At 39.4% G+C, this 12,131-nt stretch overlaps 2 protein-coding genes across 14 annotated transcripts in view; one reads left to right on the forward strand and one right to left on the reverse strand.

The window, feature by feature from the left end:
* Positions 1-2,109, reverse strand: part of LOC143482196 (NACHT, LRR and PYD domains-containing protein 3-like) — a 49,471-nt gene extending 47,362 nt beyond the window's left edge. For 3 of the 5 annotated variants that reach the window (XR_013122160.1, XM_076980479.1, XM_076980477.1), the window contains exons 1-4: positions 1,980-2,109; positions 1,164-1,260; positions 856-869; positions 456-561 (exon numbers count right to left, since the gene is read on the reverse strand). Coding sequence is in view for 4 of the 5 variants with exons in the window: in XM_076980479.1 (XP_076836594.1) it covers positions 456-561; positions 856-869; positions 1,164-1,260; positions 1,980-2,094 (332 nt within the window). In the remaining variant the exon portion in view is untranslated. Of the gene's footprint in view, positions 1-455; positions 562-855; positions 870-1,163; positions 1,261-1,544; positions 1,606-1,979 lie in introns of all 5 variants that reach the window. The other 2 variants (XM_076980480.1, XM_076980478.1) reach the window with 2 other exon arrangements.
* A 14-nt stretch (positions 2,110-2,123) lies between these two features.
* LOC143482211 (uncharacterized) lies at positions 2,124-10,539 on the forward strand. 9 transcript variants are annotated; one of them, XM_076980508.1, is made up of 11 exons: positions 2,124-2,318; positions 2,536-2,571; positions 3,929-3,953; positions 4,137-4,356; positions 4,920-5,134; positions 5,788-7,010; positions 7,136-7,311; positions 7,425-7,544; positions 7,959-8,110; positions 8,199-8,313; positions 10,372-10,539. In XM_076980508.1, exons 6-11 carry the CDS (start codon positions 5,993-5,995, stop codon positions 10,486-10,488), a joined length of 1,698 nt encoding a protein of 565 aa, XP_076836623.1. In that variant the 5' UTR covers positions 2,124-2,318; positions 2,536-2,571; positions 3,929-3,953; positions 4,137-4,356; positions 4,920-5,134; positions 5,788-5,992; the 3' UTR covers positions 10,489-10,539. The 9 variants fall into 9 exon arrangements, 8 of the variants coding, with proteins under 8 accessions (XP_076836623.1, XP_076836621.1, XP_076836622.1 ...); XR_013122164.1 differs by lacking the exon at positions 3,929-3,953 and having other exon boundaries at positions 6,876-7,010; XM_076980506.1 differs by lacking the exon at positions 3,929-3,953.
* Positions 10,540-12,131: the final 1,592 nt, after the last annotated feature.

Raw genomic sequence — 12,131 nt, forward strand, 5'->3', positions numbered from 1 at the left:
TCATTACCTGAACTCAGTACAACACTCACATTCATACATCATCATTACCTGAACTCAGTACAACACTAACATTCATACATCATCATTACCTGAACTCAGTACAACACTCACATTTCTACATCATCATTACCTGTACTCAGTACAACACTCACATTCCTACATCATCATTACCTGAACTCACTACAACACTCACATTCCTACATCATCATTACCTGTACTCAGTACAACACTCACATTCCTACATCATCATTACCTGAACTCAGTACAACACTCACATCCCTACATCATTACCTGAACTCAGTACAACATTCACATTCCTACATCATCATTACCTGAACTCAGTACAACACTCACATTCCTACATCATCATTACCTGAACTCAGTACAACACTCACATACCTACATCATCATTACCTGAACTCAGTACAACACTCACATTCATACATCATCATTACCTGATCACATTAGGAATGTCTCCCTCTCTGAAGTGATGTGGATGGTTCATTGACCTGTCACTCATCGTGGACACACAGCTGGACTCAGTTAAGTCTGATATCTTACCTTAAATCAGATTAACACACACAATTAAATAAAGACCTAATTAATGTTGAAATGCTAAACTTAATGTGTATATAAATTTTTAGCATGCTGTTTTTAAAGAAATTGCACAATCTCTAACTGCCCTTATTAATAATGTAGGTATTTGTTCTTATGTTTTATCTCTGTATCATGTAACTAGGTAACAGCAGAGTGCAACAGTCAAGAAGAGGTACAGTGACTTTTGCTTTGTTTATCTGCTTCACGCTGTGTGTGTGCTGCGCTTCATCTGTTTTCATGCTAATTTCAAGTGTGTACCGTGAATTGCAGGATCATTGGGCAGTCATGGCCTGGCGGTTAGGGAACTGGTCTTGTGACCGGAGGGTCGTGGGTTCGATTCCCAGACCTGAGGCCATGACTGAGGTGCCCTTGAGCAAGGCACCTAACCCCAACTGCTCCCCGGGCGCCGGGCTAGGGCTGCCCACCGCTCTGGGTATGTTTGATCCACAGCCCCCTAGTAATCACTAGTGTGTGTGTGTTCTGACTGCACAGATGGGTTAAAAGCGGAGGACAAATTTCGATTGGGGTGTAAAAATCACAATTGACAAAATATGGCACATTTCATTTCATTTATGAGCACCCAGTCCCACTGTGTCCCACATCCTGTGTGTGTTGTTGCCCAGAGACATTCATTCTGGAGGTCATGTCTCCTACAGATTACAGCTGTAAACCACACACACACACACACACACACACACACACACGGAGACTTGTAGAAGAGTCTATATCAAATTCATAACTAAATCAGTTTTGTAAGTCACCATGTATTAGACTGTATTAGTCTGTTAAATGCCATGAATATAAATGTAAATGTCCTCATTTGTACACGCACACCTTTGAGGCAATGCTGGTCTGACACTGTTAGGTGTAATTAACCTATGATTTTATAAATAGCAGACTAAACATGTAGTCTTAGCACACGTAAACACTTAGATCTACTGACTTACAGTCCGAAACACTGTGGCACTTCCAGCGATATGACGACAGTTGTATTTGCCGGAGTTTTTTCTGCGTAGTAAGATTAGTAGTAAAAAGCGAGTCGTAAAAAAAGCTTGAAAGAAACGTGATTTTTAAATTGATAAAACTGCAGCAGTGATACGTGTTGATGTGACACAGGAGGAGAGTAAAAGAGCATAAACGCACTCATGTAAACACTTTGTTCCGATTCGGTTCATGTTCTTAGATGACTCAAAACGAGCGTGGTCTGTTTACGTAGACGACCGTATTTCCGCTGTTATGGCGAGTTAGCAGCTAAATGCCTTTTCATGTTCAATAATGAAATAAACTCAGTTAATTGAGAATTCAATATAAACCTACTTAGCCGTCGATTGTGTAGTTTCTTCGCATACGTTTTAAATGACAGATCGGATTCAGATACTCACCGTATTTTCCCCTACAGATATGTATTCCACTGTTACCACACGAAGCTGCTGGTTTCGCTTTTACTTTCATCAAACGTTGAATGCAGCGCCGCCCGCTTCTCCGAGTACTGCGCATGCGCGTAATGATGCCCCATGGGTCTTGACCAGAGACCCTATATATATATTCGGAGTGTCTATTTGCACCCGGGTACAAGTAGCATTTGCCACACAGCGAGGCTATTTTCACCCCTTAATTAAAAAAAGAAAGCGAACCGATCTGCGCATGTCTACCATTTTCGCGCGGGAGCGAAAAGGCGCAAATTAAAAGGACCCGATGGGAAGCGGAGACAATAGGAAATGGTAAGCAGAATTTGGTTAATAGTTATGTATTACTAATAATAATAATAATAGTTATGTCAATCACTCAATTTAACTCTACATGTTAAGATATATATTTAAGAAATAGTGTGAGAATTATTATCCAACGAACACTGTTGACTGAACACTGATATATTTGAGCTAATACGAGCATTATAGCTAACTTGCAAACGTCATCTTACTTATTTTATGTTCACAGACAATGAAGAAATCTCTTTTAAAACGAAGTTCAGAGGTAAAGTTAATTCCAGTTTGTGGTAGATGTAGCTATGTTTTATTTTCTATTCTGTTTATTGTTGATGTAAATGTTTAGCTGGAAAATGGCATGCGCTATGACTCTAGATGCAGCGCGATATATATACTGTGCATATATGTGTGTTAGTCTCGAAATGAGGTGTGTTCAGGTAAATGTCTGTCGCTGTAACGTAGCTCGCGCTACAGAGCTAGGAGACACAAACGCTGAGGAGAGCGAGATTTATTAAGGGGAATTCCAGTCGTTCAAACAGGCAGGGGTCATAACGGGCGAGCCATTCAGGTTTGACAAATAAACAGGCATGACGCAACTAATAATTAAACAGGGCACTAAGACACCGAACGAACACTTTAAACTTAGTGATGTCAAATTCGAAACGTGGAATCAAACTGAATCGATTTATTTGAATCACGGTGTTCCGAAGTCCGTATCGAAACGGGAAAGTCATGTGACTGTTCCAAAAACGGGTTTCGTTACGTCACGCTGTTTCGATATGTTTCGAATCTTTTTTCAAGCAGCTGGTCTGAAATCAGAATGTTTACTGATTACTTGTAATGTCACAACTGATTACTTGTAATGTTTAATGAATAAAGGATTACACAAGCATTTCCCTACCTTGCAATGTAAGATGAATAGTCAGCTATATCAGTCCACTGATTAACAGTGAAAAATACATCTTAATCATTAAAACAACCCTGTTCTCTGCATGCAAAATGATGTTTTCATGACTAAAATTTATTCAGGGACACAATATGGTATGGGGGAATATTTAATGTCATATTTCATTAAAACACATCGAATCACTTTGTTCATTTGATTCGATCTCCCAAAAGCCCCACTTTTGCCATCACTACTTTAAACCAAACATGTGGTAAACGCATACAAACTAGAAAATCAGGCTATGGAAAACATAGACGACTGAGCAACGAAACGAGTAGAACTCACAGACCAGGAAGCGTAGAACACTGAACAAAGACCAAAGAGCATGAATAACAAGAGCACAAACTAACCAATTAGAACAAATCAACCGATATGGGAAACACAAGGACTATAAATACAAAGAACGAAACTAGACACAGGTGAAGAAAATGACGACAGGGGCGTGGCAGACCGGGGGGGGGGGGGGGGTGCATGGAGACAGACATGCAGGGAACAACACAGACGAGGAGCAGGAACCCGAAGTGACAGCTAGAGAGGGGGATATAGCCCTACGTGACAGTTGCATTGCTATCTTACAAAAAACCATTTTGTCCAGTCTATTTTTTTTTAGTTTTGTGTAAAATTATATAAACTTGTCTTTTTGTTCTCTATTTTTTGTGTTGTTTCAATACACACAAAGGACATGAATGTGTATAACAAAATATGTAAGTGCAATCATTTTCTAGGAAATTAATTTTGGCTTTAAAATTTTGTTTTTAGAAAAAATCGGACCGTTTTTCTGTACAGTTGTCCTTTTGAATTAAGGTTTTTGCATGACAGAGTCAATATGCCAGACTTATAATGTAATGACTATTTTATATAAGCTAATATTTGTGTTTTCTCCTAAGAAGGAAGAAAAACGAAAGGAAATTCGTGAAGGAGACTCATTTGAAAGTTATGAGAACTTCCAGAGAGCATTGAGAGTATGGTGTGCAGAGGGCAACCATCCAATGCACAAAGAGAGATCTGAAAAAATACATGATACAGATTCAGTTCTCACAGAAACAATACAGTATTCCAGACTGACTCTATCATGTGTCCATTATGGGTTCAAGAGAACTTGCAAAAGTGAGTGAAATCATATTCTGCACTAATTTAACACATACAGAGAGTACCTTAAAATACCAGCTTTTGCTGGTTACAGGTTTTAGATGGTCTAAGTTGCTCTTTCATGGTCAAAGTAGTCGAAAAGGCCATACCATATGCTGGTAAAACAGGTGGTTAACCAGCTCTTGACCAATATAGAGTATGTTTTGTGATTGCCTAGATAGTTTATCAATAGTTTATCAAGGATGGTCGAACTGGTTGGCTAGTTTGGTAAAACTGGTTGATCAGTTCCATCATACTGGTGGACCACCTGTGTCATGCTGGTTGTCTAACTTGGTCAGGTTTATCATGCTTGTAGACCATGATGTTTAATCATCTTGTGTTGGCCAGAATGTTTTTTTCAGCAGGGTAATAACATAAATAAAAGTGTTTTAGACAGTAAATTAAATAGTTTGAAAGAGAAAATGTTAGTATTAGATATATTCTTAGTAGATTAAATGCTACCTACCTATTAACAAACATGGTTTAATTCTGCTAATTCTACTAATAATATGCTATCCTTCATTGTGTGCACGTAATTGCAGGCAAACATGAAAGACCCTTCCAGCATTATTTGAGGATGGGGTGTCCTGTGATCATGAAGATTCGCTATGACAGGAAATTGTGCAAACTTATTGTTTGTAAGCTGGTGGAAGAACACAACCATCCTGTATCTGCCCAGATTTTTCAGAAATATCCGCAAAACAGACGACCTACTGAAGAGGAAAGACAAGAAATTGAGAGATTGGTACAGTTAAAGGTAAGAGTGAATCTAATATGAAGTTAATTTAGATGTGAAGTCTGATTCTATTTTGTTTTTGAAGCAAATTCTAAGTTAACTGGATATTTTCAGGTCAGTGCAGCCACTTTGAAAGGGTTTGTGAAAGACAGATTTGGTAAGCAAGTCAAATTAAAGGATCTACACAACATAAAACAGCAAATAAAACAAGAAAAGCAGAACAGCCAAAGTGATGCAGAGCAGATTGTAAGTGTAGTGAAAAATATGAAAGACAGTGGCCATTCAGCTGAGATTCTAGCAGATGATGGTGGAAGCATTCAGATGATTTTTATCCAGACTCAGAAGATGAGACAGGCATTCCAAAAAAATCCAGACATTGTATTTGCTGATGCCACTTACAAAACAAACAAACAAGGTTACACTCTTCAGTGCTTTGCTGTAATGAATGAACAAGGGTTAGGAGAGCAAGTTGCATATGCCTTCCTGCGGGGAGAAACTGAACAGCACCTGTCTCAGATGTGTTCCCTTTTCAAGGATAGAAATGCCAACTGGGAAAGTATTAAAATGTTCATGGTCGACAAAGATACAACCCAGATGAAAGTACTGCATGATAATTTTAAAGGTGCAAATGTTTTTCTCTGCTCTTTCCATGTGATCAAACACTGGAAAAAAAGAATCGCTGAGCTACTTTTGCCAAGGAAAGCAAAGAAAGAGCTTTTGGCCACTTTGGCATCCATTTTGTACAGTGACACTCATGAGCAGTACCAAAAATATTTGGAAAAATTCAAACGTGAATGTCAAGACCAAAAATTTGCTGATTATTTTTTGACACAATGGGATGCTTCAAAGGAGGATTGGGCACATTTGTTCAGAAAGAATATGCCAACTATGGGAAATAACACAAACAACAGAATTGAGAGCCACTTTCAGAAACTGAAGAAGGTACTACACCAAAATTTGTCCATTTGTGAAGCACTAAAAGAATTAATTGAATTTGTGAACATACAAGAATGTGAAAGAAGTTTTCATGAGTGTTCTGAGATTACCACACAGTTCTTTGACACACGAGCAGTTTCACAAACAGCAGTGGAACTTTCAAAAATTCTGACAGAAAAAGCCTTCAGAATGGTAACGGAGGAGTTGCGTAAAGCAGAAAAGGAAAGTTTTACCATTGTGAAAGAAGAAGAATGTTACTGTGTGCAATGGCTTGGGAAAGGCAGATCCAAGAAGAACATAGTGGACAAAGCTATGAAAACGTGCTCTTGCTCATTTTCAGTATCGTTTGGACTCCCCTGTGCCCATATTCTTTTCTGCCAAAAGCATGAAAATGTTCAAGGCCTTGATCCTTCATGCATCCATCCAAGATGGATCAAGCGAAATGAGGAAGTTACACAGGAGGTCTTAAATAATGGTTCAGAGCGTTGTCGAGTCATCTCAATGCCAAAGTCAAAATTTGGTAGCAATGACCGATTTAATACTGTTTGCCCTATAGCCATGGAAATAACATCAATTATTGCTAGCTGTGGAGGCCAAGAATATCAGGACAAACTGCAAATATTGAGAAACCTGTTGAATTGCTGGAAGGTCAACAAACAAGTTGTACTACTTCAAATGGAATCCAATACAAAAAAAAACATTGATGTTGACAGACAGACATTGGACCCTGGAGATAGCCAAGATAGCCAAGAGTGCTTAGAAATCAGCAAGGAAACTGAGAATGTAACAATCAATGTTCCTTGTATTCCTATCCACACTGATGAAGGGGTACCAGAACTTGAATTGAACAAAAATGGAACAAATGCTGGTGGTGAAGAATGGACTGGCCTTAAAATCACACCAGTTAAAAGCAGACGGGGAAGACCAAAGAAACAGAGAAACATCACTTTCAACAAAAAAGGTGATGACCCTTATTATTTTATTATTCTGATTATTATATTACTTACAATATTATGTTTTAACATAATTTGAATCTCTTTAATAATGTGAAGTAAATAACATGTTAATGTTTGTTACTGATTCCAGCCAAGAAACGACGTCTCCATGAACCAGATACAGAACTGGAAAATTTGCCTTCATTCCTTGTCCATAGAAAGCACAAAGGGCTTCCAACCCCAGATAATGGTTTTAGTGTTGGAGGGATTACTCTCTATGATCTTGACATCGATACCCTTAAACCAGGAGCATGGCTGAATGACAATGTAAACAGCATGCACTGTTTAAGTTAACACTAATATTTTTAATAGTAATGTTTTGTATTCTTGTACTTATAGGTTGTTGAAGTTTATTTGGTTTTTTGTGTCTTTGTTTTAAGGTTATACATGCTTACCTTGGACTGCTGGCAGAAGAATCCATCAAACCAGTTTACATTTTGCAGTGTTTCCTTGAAGGATTTTGGAAGAAAAACCAATACGATGTTTGGAAATACCAGAATGTAAGCTTTCACTAACATCGCATGTGTAACTCTCGAGGGAGGAGGCACGACGAGCGTCGAACGGTGCAACATAAAACGTTTAATGAAAACACAAACACGTTAAGCTCCGTGCGGAGGGCAAGTACATGTAGACAACTCTCACACAGGCATGAAGCTTTAGACAAAGACGAGCACAAGACATTGCGTGAATGCACATTGAATAGGTGATTAACACATACCCTCGTGATCTCGAGACAAGGCACAGGTGAGACTACGAACGCTCACAGACAACCCACACCCACGGAACTACAAACATGGACATAACGGCACGCAGACAACGTAGCGGCACACCCACATGGAGGGGTCCGGGGCTGTCACCGTAACAGCATGTTGGTTTACAAGAATGGTGGTCAAAGTATATTTTCCTGTTAACAGGTGCAGTTTGAAACATACCAGTGGATATTTCTGCCCATATGCAGAAATTCACACTGGTTCCTTGTTGCAGCAAATGTTGAGTTGCGTAAGGTGTATGTCATGGACTCCCAACCAAGTGTGATCCGGCAGAGGCAATGGCTAAATCACTGGAGGTAAGCAGTATTTAAACTTTGAACAAAAAATACACAAATAAAATCTAGGCAATCACACGGCATTTAAAAACTACTTTTATGTTCATAGGAATTTCATGAGGGAAAGGGCCATTACCGGAGAGAAGCTAGACGGATGGACAAGTGGAAGCATTCCAACTGTGACTCAAGAAGATGGCTCCAGCTGCGGTGTATTTGCTTTGATGGTAATACCATTTATCTTGTGTTATATGATAAACACAAAAACTGAATTTATTACAGAGACTAAAACTATATCACTGTACTGTATTATATAGTCACAGCTAGAAATACATTACAGAACCGCTATTGAATTTACAGTTTTTTACTGTATACTGCTAACAAGCGTTTATCAGTACTTGAGATACTTTTTCTAAACTTTAGGCAGCAACACATCTACCTCATACAATTAACCAAATAGTTAATTTCATCCACAAAAGTACTTTCTGTTTTCACAACACAAAAACCTGGATCAGCCCGAGATGGGCTGCGGTGGAGGCTGTGCTGCTTCAGCTTATCGTACACAACACAACACTCCACTACACTCCACAACACTCCACAGTGCTGCCACTGCACCTCCACGCACCGCGCGAAATTAAGAAAAGTCGGTCGTAACTCCGTCCGTCGTTAACCAGACCCGTCGGTAAGCGGGAACTCACCGGCTTTTAGCCCGGATACGGCTTATAGCTACAACATTTTCCATTAAAAAAAACTTAGATGTGGCTTATATTGATATTGAAAATACGGTAAATGTTTATTTTTTCAATTAAACCATGTGTCTTTTCATTAATTGATGATATACTGTGGAATTTTAGCCTGGATTTTTTCTTATTTTTCGTGTCTACACATATGTTTAGAGAATGTACAGTCATTGAAATTTGTCTGAAAGTCATGGAAAAGTCATGGAAATTAGTTGTCAAAAAAGTGTATGAACCCTGTCACCTCCGTCCACGGTGGCAGTTGTCGTTGTTGTTGTTGTTGTTGTGTTCGTCACTCAGGTGGGCGGAGCCCGCAATCCGTCTCACCTGAGGGTCGTTTGTTTGTCTATATATGTCTTGTCTTTGTACCAGTTGACCGGTGGTTATTATATCCCTAATTTGGATCAGTTCACTGGTTTTGGTGCACTGCCTGTCACAGAGACAACCTGACCTGCAGATTTTAGTGCTATTCCTGTTCCACAAAACACTTGAATTAACCCCTTAAACCAGGGATGGGCAACTGGCAGCCCTTGTCCTCACTCACTGCGGCCCGCAAATAGATAAATAATAATTTAATAATTAAAAGAAGAAAAAAAAACTGATAGAGCAGGACTTTTTTGTTCTTGTCACGTAGGGCTACGCCCCCCTCTCCTAGCTGTCACTCCGGTGTCCCTGTTCCTCGTGTCGGTGTTGTTCCTTGCCCGGTTATCCCGCCCTGCGTGTCTGTTGCCCTGGTTTCCCTCTGTCTGTCAAGCCCGTGTCATCATTGTGTTCAGTTGTGTCTAGTTTAGTCCTGTGTACTTGTATCTCTGTGTTTCGCCCGTTGACGGTTATTTGTGGTTTGTTCGGTTTTGTGGATTATCTGTCATTGCTGTTTTGGTATTTTCTGTCTCCGTTGTGTTTCTCCGTTGTGAATGGCTCTCCTGTTACGACTCCTGCCTGTCCTGATGACCACTTGGACGGCTCTCCCGTTTTGACCCGTGCCTGTACAAACGACTTCGCCCATGGAATTCCCCTTACTAAATCTCGCTCTTCTCAGCGTTTGTGTCCGCCTCCTCGCTCCGCAGCGCGCTACACTTCTTTGATATGAAGGAGTTCAAATTCCTTTTTGCACTTTTTTATTAAGCAAATGCTTATTAAGGACATGTTAATGTGTTTATATGCAGAAAATAGATGTATGTTGGTGCAATAAACACACAGATCTGAATTCATTTAAAATGTGTTCTTATTGAGAATAATTTTTAGTGTCTATCTTATCCAATTATTTGAAGTGCGTGGTCGTGTGGCCCTCCAATAATAGTGCTGAAAAAATTTTGGCCCTCTATCATGGAAGTTGCCCATCCCTGCATTAATAATACCACTGCTATCATAATTATCATCATTCTAAAGTCATTTTAGAATTTCATTGGGTGTTTTGCAGTGGATGTGTATTCACTCTGTCTGTCTGTGTGTGTGTGTGTGTGTGTGTGTGTGTGTGTGTGTGTGTGTGTGTGTGTGTGTGTGTGTGTGTGTGTGTGTGCGTGCGTGCGTGCGTGCGCGATGTTTCAGAATGCTGAAGCTCTTCTGAGATTTGGAGATCCTGCATCCATGAAGCAAAGCCAAGTGAATGAGATCCGGCTATACATTCGGGATCGGATTATAGCAGCAGGGACTAATAAAGAGTAAATCATGTGAGGTCCCACCCCAATGTACAAACCATGCAGAAAAAAATGAATAAAAAAGTAAAATCTGTCTTCGGCATTCTGTGAAATTAAATTAAAGGGGCTGATATATACTGGCAGGAAGAATATTTATCTACATTATACAGTGTGTAAATATGAGGGTGCAACAGACAGATATTAACTTGTTACATTTTGTTTTAACATTATCATTTATCACTGGCAGTGTATATTATAATGTAGTATTTAGCATGTGATTACTGCCATTAGCGGCAAGCAACTTAGGATAATTAAATTGCTATTTAAATTCTCAGAGCATAGTAAAGAAAAACAAAGAAGAGACTCACAAGTGAAAAACAAAATTCAATAAGAACAAACTGAGGGCCACCCCATAACCCCAAACAAAAGTATCTTCACCTCTTGTAAAATAATTTGTAAGTAAAATGTGTTTTGTCACAAAACAAAAAAGAATAGTACTAATCTAATAAAGGAAAATGTCGGGTGCAAATAGCACACACTGCTGTATATACACTGGTGCAAATAGCACACACTGCTGTATATACACACGGGTGCAAATAGCACACACTGCTATGTACACCTGGGTGCAAATAGCACACACTGCTATGTACACCCGGGTGCAAATAGCACACACTGCTATGTACACCCGGGTGCAAATAGCACACACTGCTGCATATACCCGGGTGCAAATAGCACACACCACTAGGTACACCCGGGTGCAAATAGCACACACTGCTGCATATACCCGGGTGCAAATAGCACACACCACTAGGTACACCCGGGTGCAAATAGCACACACTGCTGCATATACCCGGGTGCAAATAGCACACACCACTAGGTACACCCGGGTGCAAATAGCATCTGCCATAATATTTCATTTTTGACATGCTGTGTGCAAGTGTTTGCAAATATGACAAAAATGATCCAGAATTTTGTTATTGGATAACCTTGTGTGTATAGAAAATATAAGCAGTGTAGAAACATGTTAAATGAATGCATTTTGTGCAAAAACAACATGAATTGTACTAATTGTATAGCCACTGAAGACCGATGTTGTGTTCACTGTGTTAGAGTTTTGAAAATGTGACTACAGATTGGACAAACTCATGTTAGCAGTCGTAAAAAACTGTAAAATTAACTTTAAATTCAATTTCTAAACTTTCATCTTTCTTTCTGTTTTACAAGGGAAACTAAGGAGTGATGTGTTTTGATCATGTACATATGGTGGTATGTAGTGCTTGGTGTACATATGATTCACATTTATTAATCAGGTAGAAGTAGAGATACTAGAGTTTAAAATACTTCTGTAGAAGTTGAAATATCAACTCAAACTTTTTAAAAAACAATCCTTAAGTATAAAAGTTATGTAAAAAAATGCCATTAAGGACAGAAATGTAGACCGGGTCACAGGGTCTGTAGTGCTCTAACGCAATGCAGATTTAAACCATATTGTCACAGGGGAGAGGGAGGGTGAGAGAGGGAGTTATAACGTTTCACTCGGTGGACACATGCGCATTAAAGAGCTGGTTTTATTTACAGCCTCCACACAGGTCACATGATCAGCGTCTGTAAGCTTGGTACTCACATCATTGTCAAATACAGACGGATCCAAATGAGTCAGCACATCCCCCA

Source organism: Brachyhypopomus gauderio, chromosome 18 (assembly GCF_052324685.1).
Source record: "Brachyhypopomus gauderio isolate BG-103 chromosome 18, BGAUD_0.2, whole genome shotgun sequence".
Lineage (NCBI taxonomy): Eukaryota > Metazoa > Chordata > Actinopteri > Gymnotiformes > Hypopomidae > Brachyhypopomus > Brachyhypopomus gauderio.